Source organism: Chaetura pelagica, unplaced genomic scaffold (assembly GCF_000747805.2).
Source record: "Chaetura pelagica isolate M959 unplaced genomic scaffold, ChaPel_1.0 scaffold283, whole genome shotgun sequence".
NCBI classification, from domain to species: domain Eukaryota; kingdom Metazoa; phylum Chordata; class Aves; order Apodiformes; family Apodidae; genus Chaetura; species Chaetura pelagica.
The window spans coordinates 807,135-819,986 of record NW_009952688.1 but is presented as its reverse complement, the minus strand read 5'-3'; the positions used below and the strand labels follow the sequence as shown (position 1 = coordinate 819,986).

General features: G+C 42.4%; 2 protein-coding genes across 2 annotated transcripts in view; one reads left to right on the top strand and one right to left on the bottom strand.

Annotated features, from left to right (window-relative positions):
- The window catches only part of FAM219A (family with sequence similarity 219, member A), a 117,882-nt gene extending 115,051 nt beyond the window's left edge, over positions 1 to 2,831 (bottom strand). The window contains exon 1 of the mRNA XM_009993807.1: positions 2,814 to 2,831. Coding sequence (XP_009992109.1) covers positions 2,814 to 2,831 — 18 coding nt within the window. The remainder of the gene's footprint in view (positions 1 to 2,813) is intronic.
- A 485-nt stretch (positions 2,832 to 3,316) lies between these two features.
- Positions 3,317 to 12,852, top strand: part of DNAI1 (dynein, axonemal, intermediate chain 1) — a 141,065-nt gene continuing 131,529 nt past the window's right edge. The window contains exons 1-6 of the mRNA XM_009993806.1: positions 3,317 to 3,400; positions 5,152 to 5,232; positions 6,111 to 6,191; positions 8,290 to 8,416; positions 9,759 to 9,803; positions 11,625 to 11,704. Coding sequence (XP_009992108.1) covers positions 3,317 to 3,400; positions 5,152 to 5,232; positions 6,111 to 6,191; positions 8,290 to 8,416; positions 9,759 to 9,803; positions 11,625 to 11,704 — 498 coding nt within the window. The remainder of the gene's footprint in view (positions 3,401 to 5,151; positions 5,233 to 6,110; positions 6,192 to 8,289; positions 8,417 to 9,758; positions 9,804 to 11,624; positions 11,705 to 12,852) is intronic.

Sequence of the window (12,852 nt, the reverse complement as noted above, 5' to 3'; positions counted from 1 at the left end):
GAATGAAACAAACAGTGAAGGGTGGTAAATCCCTCCAACTGATGTGGGATTGAGATCCCTGTCTTGAACATCCTTTCCCGGTCATACACAACCGGATGTGGTGGTCTCAGCTTGAGATATCCTTGATAAAGGATAAAAACGTGCATGGGGTAAAAGTTTAGACTTTCAGAGCCTCGTTCTGTTTTTTAAATAGTCTATAAACTTGGTTACACTCAAAATCTTGTTTACAGGCAAAAAGTAGGCTCACCATATATATATATATATATATAAAACTTCAATTTTTTTGTTAGTATGACTGAGATTTTAGTCTAAACGTTACCATCAGACCTGTTCTAATAGTTACAGAAAATAGGAAGTGCTTCTGAAAAATACCCAACACATACTAATAGTAATGCAGTGAAAATAGCTTCATGCAAGCTTCCTAGTTTTTACCTCTTTTCTAGTTTTGTGCTCACCTTTCTTCTGATCCTCTGGTTCCCAAGGCTGATGGTTTCCTTTTGCTGTTGGTGGTGGTGGTGTGGATGTTATAGCAAATTGTCAGCATCTAGGGTCCTTTGGGAAGGATAAGGTGTCCATGTTGATGGTTTGTTCTTTACACTAGGACTCTCTTGGAGTTTCTTTTATTGTTAGCTGATACACTTTCACACCTTTCTCTTTTTGCATTGGTCTGATGTTCCACATTACATGTGATGCTTTGTAAGTGTGCTAGGTATTATTGTTTTGTTTTCTTTGTTAACCCTAAACCCAGCTTTTGGTTCCCCTGCCTGCAGGTCTGCATTTCTCTAACTGTAACAGCTGTGGGGTCTCTGATGCCAAGCCTGTGCTCCATCTTGTCCTCCCCTCCCTTTACTCCTCTATGCCACATCCTGGACCTCTGAGTCTCTCTATCATACCAGGCCTGTACTGTATTGTTCAATTACTGTAATAAAACCATGACAGTACCATACCAAGACAAGAGTAGTAAAGCAAATTGGCCATAGCCCTCTATTTATTTAGAAAAATTGCTTACACTCTACCCTCTAAACCCTTTATAATGTGGGGAACAGGGCAGGGTTTGTTATGCTTCCTTCCAGTGCAATCTAACTCTAGCTTTTTTTCAGTGTCACTTTTGGATTTTAATACAGATGCAGATATGTATTCATAGTTGGCTCATTGGATTATGTTAATTGAAATGAGTGCAACTGCCAAGATGAGTTTACTCTCAGATTGCCTTGTCAATGTAATCGCTGCTGAGTAATGCTTTTATAGACTAATCTACAAAGGGTAACAGTAGGTAGGCTTTGTTTAATGAATAAAATGAAGTTTGATTTTTATTTGGATCTGAATAAAATTCTGCTCTGAAACTGTGTTTTACATTTTTTGCTTACATCACATCTAATTCACATGTAGCGAGGAGAGAGGCAGCTGTGCAATCCAGTGATTTTAGCAGTGGTTGTGATGCTGGGGCTCCTAAACTCTGCTCTGCTATGATCCCACTGTGGGATTGTAAAGGAAATGTCATAACTCTTTATTTTCTCCACTTGAGTTGTAACAATTTATATTTAAAAGTGATGCACATTTTCTAATCATAGAAATGTCTTGGTCTGCTCATTTTTCACTGCTTTAAATAGTTATATTCTGGAATAAAAATAATCCCTGACATGGAATCCCTTTTACATGAAGCCATGTAAAACCAGTTTTACATGGCTTAGTTTGTACAAAGCGAGACAACAGTGAAAGTTGCTGCCTCACATCTCTGTGACAGTTTGTTCTCCTCTGAAATTATTTTTTTCTGAATTCTTATTGTAAAGTCTTAACAAATAATGGGGCGTTAGAAACAAGAACTAGGGATACTGGGTCTAAGTCATTATGGATGCTTAAGTGTTTAATACACAGGAAGCAGATGGTAGGTGAATATTATGTTTTCATAATGAAGGGGAATAATGAGAAAAGTCTACTCTCGTCCAACCTGGCCTTAAAAACCTCCAGGGATGGGGCATCAACAACCTCCCTGGGCAACCCATTCCAGCTCCTCACCACCCTTAGAGTGAAGAATTTCTTCCTCATATCTAACCTAAATCTCCCCTCTCTCAGTTTAAAACCATTACCCCTTGTCCTGTCACTGTCTTCTCTGATGAAAAGCCCCTCCCCAGCTTTCCTGTAGCCCCTTTCAAGTACTGGAAGGTGCTTTAAGGTCTCCCTGGAGCCTTCTCTTCTCCAGGCTGAACAGCCCAACTCTCTCAGCCTGTCTTCATAGCAGAGGTGCTCCAGGCCTTTGATCATCTTGGTGGCCCTTCTCTGGACCCTCTCCAACAGGTCTGGATCTTTCTTGTGCTGAGGGCTCCAGAACTTTACACAGCACTGCAGGTGGGGTCTCACCAGAGCAGAGCAGAGGGGCAGAATCCCCTCCCTGGGCCTGCTGGCCACACTTCTTTTGATGCAGCCCAGGATGCAGTTGCTCTCTGGGCTCCAGCACACACTAGCAGCTCACGTTGAGCTTGTTATCAACTACCACCCCAAGTCCTTCTCCTCAGGACTTCTCTCCAGCCATTCTTCCCCCAGCCTGTGTTTGTGCCTGGGGTTGTGCTGACCCAGGTGCAGGACCTTGCACTTGGCCTTGTTGAACTTCATGAGGTTGGCACTGGCCCAGCTCTCCAGCCTGTCAAGGTCCCTCTGGATGGCATCCCTTCCCTTAGGGTGTCAGCCACACCATACAGCTTGGTATCATCAGCAAACTTGCTGAGGACACACTCAATCCCACTGTCCATGTCTCCAACAAAGATGTTAAACAGCACTGGTCCCAGTACTGACCCCTGAGGGACACTACTCGTCACCTGCCTCCATTTGGACATTGTGTCATATTGTAGGTATGGGTCTGCTGTGTCTGAGCTCACTGTCACATGTAAGCATTTGGGAGAAGAACAGCCATTCTGTTTGTTTGACTAAGGCAGTAGATGCTTAGTTGTATCACCGGTACGCAGTAACAACGATAGTGCTTCTTCATGCTGATAAACTGCTGTCTTTTCTTAGAATCATAGAATCATTTAGCTCAACCCTTAAGATCATCAGGGCCAACTATTAACCCAGTACTGCCAAGTCCACCAGTAAACCAGGTCTGTAAGCACCACATCTACATGTCTTTTAAATATCTCCAGGAATGGTGATTCAACCACCATTATGAAAGTGACTGCCTTTTATTCAAATTACTAATAGACAAAATACTGGTATACTTGGCTTTTGAAACATACCATTACAGCAAACATTAGTAAGCATATGCCACTTTTATTCTGCTTTGGTTAAATTAGTAAACAAGGTCCTTTGAAGGCTTACATTGGGTATGTTCTTGCTTCAGGGCAAAAGTGGACCTTCAGGAGGAAAGGCAGTACCATCAAGACCTACTAAAGGTGTACCTAAAAAACGGGTAAGATTCACATATCTACAAGTCTTTTTTTTTTTTTTCCCCCCTTCATTATCTCTGAGATGCAAACTTGATTCAGTCTGAACAATGGCATATTTTGTGGGTTTGCTAACATTCCAACTGATTTAGCAATAAGGGTTTGCTCTAAATTTCCACTAAGAAGAGGATTACACTAGCACGTTAGAATAAAAATGACAGCTAAAAAAAGGTGCAATTTAGGTAAACTGTAAGAAGAGAAGATTAAAATACAATGTTTTGGATGTAAATTTCCAGGTATAGTCTGAGAAAATTAAAAATATAGCCCATATTCACTTAATTAACATAGAAATACAAGCATTTTCTCTAAAATAACTGCTAGCCTCATGATAGTGTTCTTCTGTTGGGGAAATAAATGCTTACAATATATTTAACCTACCTTCCTCTTATTTAGCTCCATTGGCATGGGTAGAAGAAGGACCATTAACATGCCTTTAAACAGGCAGAGTGACAATCAGATTTTTACTTTCTTTAGGACAGATAGCAGTCTTGTTAAATGTCCCTCTTTTGACCCTTTACAAATAGAAAATTATTTACTTCTAAATGAAAACCCACAGCACTTTTTATCTGTTTCAGGAGGGAAAACAGCACTGAGCTAACTGGCATTGAACTGTGTATGATGAATGTCCTACAAGCAGGTGTTCATGTGAGGAGCGCTAAATCATGCACAGCTGTTCTGCCACCGTAGTCTTTTACGTGTCAGAGCACCTGACCTTCCTTACAGCCTGCCTCATTTCAGCTCCATTGGGGAAAAAATAACAGGCTGCAGCCTTTGACTTTTCCTGGATGTCAGGCATACACAGAAGTCCTGTTACTTTCAGCCACATCATGTTTTCACACAGCATTGTGCTTTTTACCTTTGTGGCTCTCTGCAGATAACAAAGCTTTGCTGGGTCTTGTCTCTGTACCTGCAAGCAGGCTTCGCTTACACCCTGGACTCATTGGCAGCTCTGGCTATAAAATTTAGGACACCTGAGCTAGCTGTATTTAAAAGAATGATTGATCTATTTTAAATCAACCCTTTACACATTTCTAACTGAAGGGAGAAATTTTCCCTGGAGCTGTTAAACGCTTTAACCAGCAGCTTTGCATTCTGACAGTTTATCTGTAATGACAATTAATTGAAATTTATCCTGCAGTGACTCCCTTCCCATTAATGATATCATATCATGACATCAACTCAAGCCCAGCTCAAGGAGAGCAGCTCTTTCTATGTGTAGAATGCAGACCTGCCTGCCTTTCCAGGAGAGTGGTTAACATTCCTCCAGGAGCCACCTCCCGGCAGCTTTCTATCTTCAACTAATTTCTAAGTATAGCTATTCTAAGTGTAGAATGGTGCTTCAGAAGCAATGGCAGGTCCTTGGCTTGTACTCTTGAATAGCCCTAAGTACAGCTCATTTGTGTATTATATGGTCAAAAGGAATGGAATTGCCAACTTTTAAGCTGAAATTGGAGTTACTGCAGTTCTGTTACAGGTCAGAGTTACCTTCAGACAGCAGCTCCTCCAACCCACTGAACTCTTTGTTGGCAAGTGTAGCACTCCAGCAATCTTCAGATTTGGGCTGGCCGTTTGGGGTTATCTGCTCTGCTCCAAGCGCAGATGGATGGGGAAATGCTGTTTTGTCCTCCTTGCTCCATGCTTGGAGAAGTGCTGCTCTGAGAGGGAGCAAAACAATCACAGTCTTGGTGCACTAATGCACTTGTTGTTCATGTGCTAGGATGAAGATGTCTCTGCTGAAGCGAGACAGGGAGGAGATGAAGGAGCAAAGACTCCAGATCAACTGGAGCTGACCAAAGCTGTGAGTAAAACAGCGCCTGTAGTCGTCATGAGATGTGTACAAAACTCCATAAGATGAAGCCTAACTCTTACCCAGAGAGGGTAAGATGGCTTTCAGCTGGAAAACAGGAAGAATGTGCTTTGAAACACAGTTCTGGCCTTAGGACCAGGTGTCTGCATGGAGCTAATCCAAGAGGGAAGTGGGACTATGGCTTTACTCAGATAAGGAGAACTTCAGAGCCAGCCCTGAGCTTTTCAGGTGCTTGTGTGTGATAGGCAGGACAGGAAGGTGTCCTACAGTTTTGTGACCATTTCTTCTGAGCTTGGTTCAGTAAGATTGCTGTCGGTCACCCTTCCAGCTGCAGTTGTCTCTCTCTTCTGGCTGCCATGCAAACCTCTGGCATAGCTTTCTGTCCTACACATAGCTTTTGAAGGGAAGCTGCACATAATTCCCCCCACTCAGGTAGTGAAAACAGTTAACACCAGTACTGTTTTTTGTTTGTAGTTGTTGAACCTACAGGCACTGCTACTGAGTTTGTTCTTTACTCTCTTTTTGGACAGTATGCACTTCAACACACCTTGTCTTTCGTGCCATGTGGAACGCAGAGCTTGCATTTTTCTAGTGCTCCCATAGCTTAGATAAGAATTAATATTATAGCTAAATAATTCAAGAAAGCCCTCTGAAATACTATGGTAGGAAGCGAGATGACTGTTATGAATTCCAGTCTGAGCCGCCTTGGCTCCAAACGTTGTTCTTGTGGAGGCATCAGCTGCATCTGAGGTATCTGCAGGGAACTGAACATCAAAAAAACTGACTGCAAATCTGGTGATTTTTGTATGCTGTACATTGTATTATTTGTGGAGTTTTATTTACAATATTATTTTGTTTTTATTCCAAAGGAATTAGACAAGGAATTTACACGCACTCTGTCATCTGATAATCCCCATACTCCCAAGAATCTTGTCAGATACATCTTTAAAGTAAGTTCATCATTACCTGCAAAACCAGGATGAGACTTGGTGCAATTAACTAGTTTTGTGATTGCCTTTGATTTGTAGCCATATGTATGTCCTTTTAATATGACTTCATCTTGTTACATATTTACTCAACGGTTCCTAAAGGGTTTTGCAAGGGTAAAAGTTTAAAAGCATTGATGTATTTTTCAGAAATAGAATATAACCGTTACATATAACAGATCGGTTGTTTGAATTATTGGAGAGCTCAGAAATGTGCTTTGTGAAGTCACTGGCAAGAGCTCCCTATTCATGACAAGTAGGAGTGAGCAGGAGAGGGTGCATCAAATACTGCCAGGAAACATCCAAGAGTCACACCTCCACATTTATGTGTGCAGAGCATAAGCTGCTTTACCTTGGCACAGCCTCCTCCTGCTAGCATGTACAGCTAGCAACACACGCTGCCTCAGGGGGAGAGTGGAATGGTAGCTCTGCCTCCCACTTTTCTGTTGGAAGGGTTACACTCCCTGAAAGAAAGGACACAGGGAGAACTCTGCTGGCTTTAATGTGGTATTATCATCAACCTTTAGCAGGGAAGAAACAATCAGGTGAAGTATTCCCAAGCCTGTCTCATCTCTGTGCTACTGCAACTAGTTTGACAAACCATTACATGAGATAACCAGAGAAAACAGATCAGTCTGGTGGAAGCAACTAAGTATCTTCTATATGGAGTTGGTGTTTTCCATATTTATGGACTAGAAACAAGTGATCAGTGATCCATATCTACAAATCTTCCACAGTGACTAAAATGAAGTCTAAGCTATGTGGTGATCTCTGCAGAAAGCAGGCATATTTTAAAGCATCTGTGATCTGCGGTGGCTTCTGATTGCTTTTAGGTGCAGTTCAAAATCTTAACACACAGTTTGAGCCTAGGTGTGCCTGCACTTTACAGTGGTCCACAAGCAAGTGCCAGTCAAACTAGCTTCAGACAGCTGAACTAGTACAATGGTTATAAACCTGGCCATGGTGCTAAGAGCCTGTACTGTGTCCAGATCAGAGAGGCTCTTTATGAATGGTGCTGCTCTTGTGTAGGTTCAACAACTCATGTAGGGATCTCAGCATAACAGGACAGGAGAGTCTCAGCGAGTGCTGTGTGGTATCACCAGAGCTATATTTAAACTCATTTGCTGTGGTAGTGGTAGAGAACTAGAGGTTGCACATTCTTGTCTCTTTTCATTGTAATTTTAATGTATTGCTTTTATGGTCCTGAGATCTGAATAGCCAGAAGAAATTCAATGTAAGTATGAAAATAACAGACAAATACTTATTGAGAACAGCCTTGAGGAGAAGGACCTGGGGGTGTTGGTCAATTAAAAGCTCAACATGAGTCAGCAATGTGCACTTGCCACCCAAAATTCAGCCACATCCTGGGCTGCATCAAAAGAAGTGTGGCCAGCAGGTTGAAGGAGGTTATCCTGCCACTCTACTCTGCACTTGTGAGTAGTTCTGTGTCCAATTATGGAGCCCTCAACACAAGAGGGACATGGAGCTCTTGGAGCAAGTCCAGAGGAGGGCCACGAAAATGATCAGAGGGCAGGAGCAGCTCTGCTATGAAGACAGGCTGAGACAGTTGGGGCTGTTCAGCGTGGAGAACAGAAGGCTCCAGGGAGACCTCATAGGTACCTTCCAGTACCTGAATGGGGCATATAGGAAAGCTGGGGAGGGGCTTTTTACCAGGGTTTGTAGTGATAGAATAAGGGGTAATGGTTTTAAACTGAAAGAGGGGAGATATAGGATAGACATTAGAAAGAAATTCTTTACTGTGAAGGTAATGAGGCACTGGAACAGATTGCCCAGGGAAGATGTGGATGCCCCATCCCTGGAGGTCTTTAAGGCCAGGTTGGACAGGGCTTTGTGCAACCTGATCTAGTGGAAGGTATCCCTGCCCTTGCAAGGGGTTTGGAACTAGATGATCTTCTAGGTCCCTTTCAACCCAAACCATTCTATGATTCTAGGATTCTGTGAGTATGGATCTTCTTAGCTTTAGTAGTCTGGGCTACACAGTGTTTCTCATGTAAAATATTGTTTTTCCTTGCTAAATTTGTTGGGTTTTTTCTCTTCGCAGAGTGGAGCATACGAGCCAATAACTGATATTGATCAAATGGCCATTCATATATGTTTTAATGGAAACCTGATACCTAAAGATTCAGATGAAGGGAGACGACAGAGTATCAAGTCAAGCAGTGAAGCAGGTAAGTTTGTTATCTGAAAGCACAATCATTTCCAGCAACGCACTGGTACCACTTATTCAACAGGAAGGAATGATCATGCTTTATCACCATGGAGTTGAACAGCTCTGACTTTGACTTGCACCTTTCTCAAGGAGCAAAACTGGAAAAAACAAGCTGCCAAAGGTTTGCCACAATGCAGAAAACAGTGCATGCTTTTTTGAGGCATGTAAACACTTAACACTGAAATTTTCAGAACTATTTAGAATCCTTTAAAAAATCCTCCACCACCATTAGGTGGACATACATGTATGTCTAAATTCCTTAGCCTACTTTGAAAGTTTCAACCATGATTTAAAGCAGAAATATTTGGTGGCTGTGTGATCGTTCAGGAAATTATCATATACTTGACCAACTCTTACAGTCTTATCAGATCATCTCCTTCTGGACAATGTGAGATATAAAATATTGAGCCAGTTGGATCTTTGATGTGAGCCACTACCATCATTATTGGGTTTTCAGTCAAAAAGACACCTTAATCAGCAGCTGAAAAGCTCTGTTGCTAATACAGCATTCTAGGTCTGAATTTGCAGCAGGGAAAGATGTACTGTCTAGTGATTTTTTCATATTTCTGCTATTTGTGAAAGGAGAAGTTTTGTCACAAAATGTGTCCTTTCAAGTTGCTAACTGTCATGCATGATGACAACACTGGATAAGCTCCTGAAAACAGTTGTTACTTGCAAGTTCTTAGGGTCAGTGCCTCTTTTATTTTACACTTAATAAATGTACATGAGAATTTAAAGTCGGATGGAGTGCTGAATGGGATCTTCAATGCCATGAAAGCATGGGTTGTTATTGTTGGCAGTACTTTTTGCAGTATCCAAGCCAGCTAGTTTCAAGCAGCCTAATGCTAGCATAACTACACACTTAAGACTGTAATTAGAATGCAGACATTCACCATTCTCTAACAAGACTAGTATATTCATTTTTATCCATATAAACAAGAGCAAACCATATTATAAACCTATATGCCTTGAAAGTACACTTCATGGTTGTACATAATTGCAGCCATTTCAGAGGGCAGAAAGGTCCAGAGCTGAAGGGATATCCCAGAACAAAACTACTCAGATCTGAAGTGGATTTTAGAAATTTATTTCATTCCAGACAGAATTACTGCAGTTTAATTCTAGTAATAACATTGTCTCCTTTTGTGGTTTTGAGCAAACAATCTCCTTGCAAATTGGGGATTGGTTATGATGTGTAATAAGATAGCATTAGAAAAGGATTCATCTGTTATTAATGCCTCTGAAGATAGAAGGATCTGCAGAATATGGTATAATATGTTCTATTATACTTTTATTATCAGAAAAGGCTCCTGATGAGACATCTACAGTCACATCAGAAGAGGCAGGTGAAGAAAGTGCCAAAGATACCCAGGTAATTCTCCATAGCCAGCTGAGAGCTGTCCAGTTTATTTTTAATATGAAATTTTCAATTCCTTTATTACAAAATGGTCTTGCTGGGAAGCTCCTCTGATTGATTCTTTTATGCCTGACATGTTTCTACTGTGAGTGACTTCCACTAGATTCTACTGAACAGCTGGTGTCCTCCTGCCATTTTTGTCTTGGAGAAGCTATGTACAGAAATGGGGTCCCTCACTCCAGATCTGACTTTATCTAGATTTTATGTCAAGACAGAGTGTAATTTGTTTGGGTCTGGAATATTCTTGGACAGCCAGTGTATCCCTGAAAGAGAAATTGGTTAAAAAAAATGTTATCTTTAATATCTTTATCAACGATCTGGACAAGGGGATTGAGTGCAGCCTCAGTCTGTTTGTTGACACCAGGTTGGGCAGGAGTGTTGACGTGCCTGAGGGTAGGAAGGCTCTGCAGAGGGATCTGGACAGGCTGGGTCGATGGGCCAAGGCCAATTGTGTGAAGGTCAGCAAGGCCAAGTGCTGGGTCCTGCACTGGGGTCACAGCCACCCCAGGCAGCACTACAGGCTTGGGGAGGAGTGGCTGGAAAGCTGCCCAGAGGAAAAGGACCTGGGGGTGCTGGTGAACAGTGGCTGAACACGAGCCAGTGTGTGCCCAGGTGGCCAAGAAGGCCAACAGCATCCTGGCTTGTGTCAGGAATAGTGTGGCCAGCAGGACTAGGGCAGGGATTGTTCCCCTGTGCTCAAGGGGCATCTTGAATCCCACGTTTTGGGCCCCTCAGTACAGGAAGGACATGGAGGTGCTGGAGGGAGTACAGAGAAGGGCAACAAAGCTGATGAAGGGTTTGGAGAACAAGTCTTATGAGGAGCATCTGAGAGAACTTGGGTTGTTTAACCAGGGGAAAAGGAGGCTGAAGGAAGACCTCATCACTCTCTACAACTGCCTGAAAGGAGATTGTAGTCAAGGGAGATTGTAGCCAGGTGGAGTTCAGTCTCTCCTCACTTGTAACAAGCAATAGGACAAGAGGAAAAAGCCTCAAGTTGTGCCAGGGGAAGTTTAGACTAGATGTTAGAATAAACTTCTTTGCTATAAAGGGTTATTAAACAGTGGAACGGGCTGCCCAGGGAGATGGTTGAATCACCATCCCTGAAAGTGTTCACAAGCCATGTAGATGTGGTGCTGAGGGACATGGTTTAAGCACTGGGCTTGCTAGAGTTAGATTAAGGGTTTCTAGAGAATGATTATGTGATTCTGTGAAAGCAGCAGGCATAACTACCTGAAATAAGCAGTAGCTGGATTTGAAGGCAGTAGGCTAATCAGGAAGGGAATATGCTGTGAGAAGTTTGTTTTTATCCACACAGTGTCAGGTCCGGGCATCAAGTTCAGACTAGTTTCAGATAAAGCTCACTTTCTAGCAAGGAAATGAAAAAAACAGGGTAATGGAACTCTTAATAGTCTTTTGGTCCCTGAGTCTAGTTTATTAAAGGCATTAATGCTGTATTATCTCACTCATGTCAGGCTTTGTTTTAAATTATCTTCAGTTACTTTGGTTTTCCATATTCCTGTTTAGATACTTTTTCAGAATCTCCTTGATCGTGTTACCGGAAGTCTCCTGATTTCCATCTTAAATAGTGATTCTTCACTTACAGTCTCCTTCACTAGGCAGCAGAAATCTAGTGGTGTAAGAAGTTCTTTTGGAGAAGGAAAGAGATACCTGGTTCTTGAAAGGTGAAGTCACTGTTCTATTTTCTTTCAGGCTGCAGGAGAGGAGAAGGCAAGGGCAGCTGGGGCAGAAGGAGCAAAAAAAGAGAAGAAGCTTGAAAACCGGTTCACCTACACTGAAAGAGCTACACTGACCTTCAGAAACCCTCTGCAGGTAAGCTGACATTTCCTTCAGTGACTCGGAGGACCTTTCCTTTGGGAGGGCATGTATGTTATCTCTGTATATGTCATATCCTGTGATCTCAGGGAAGTTGTGGCTGCCCCCTCCCTGCAAGTTTTCAAGGGCAGGTTGAACGGGTCTGTGAGCAACCTGATCCAGTGGGAAGTGTCCCTGCCAATGCAGGTGGGTTGTATCTAGATGATCTTTAAAGTCCATTCTGACCCAAACCATTCTATGATTTCCATTATCTCTGTAGATATAATTAGGAGGAAAAAAATAGTGGTTTACTATGGTAATGTCCTGGTTAGAGCCAGGATGAAGACAATTTTTCTTTTACTATTTTTTTTTTCTTCAGTGAGCTTTCTTTTAACTAGCAACAGTGTGTTCTAGCTAAGACTGATAACAGTGGAATGTTTTTCTAACTACTGAGGCTTCAAGGTCGCACCTTCACTCCGCCGGCTCAGACACTATTGGGAGATCTGTGACCCCCCCGTAGGAGGCTGAGTTAGACAGACAGCAAAATTAGCCAGAGATATTCCATTCCATACATCTATGTAAGCTCAGAGGAAGGTCAGAGATGACAGAAGACAACTTCCTTCCTGCTTCTTTTTCCCTTCTCTTCCGTCCATGGCCAGTGTCCATGGAGGACTCCATCCATTCATCACCATCGACACCCAGGCTTGAGCTCTCCTGACCCTCATCACTCTGCACTTTCTCCAGCATCAGCTCTAGGATTTCTCAGGACTACCAGCTCAGGGGGGTGCTGTGGGAGTTGCTGGGGGTGGAGGGAGGCAAGAGGCTTTTGCAGATACCTGAACGTGTTTGTATATAATTGTATGTATTTTCTTATATCATTCATTAGTGTTTAATTAAAGCTGTGTAGTTTAGTTTCCAATCCAGCCAAGTCTCTCTCTTTTTCTCTCTCTCCTTCCCTACCTGGGGGGGAGGAGAAGGAGATTGAGAGCGTTGTTGTCGGGCCTGAGTCAAACAGTCACAGGTAAAACATTCGGGATAATGAAAATGGTGACAGAACAACTCTTGCCTGATGAACAGCTGACAAGAAGTTTTGGTGCTACTGTAAATCCTTAAAACTCTACTTGTGTATAACATTTATCATGTTTATTTTCTCATCTGAAAGAGTG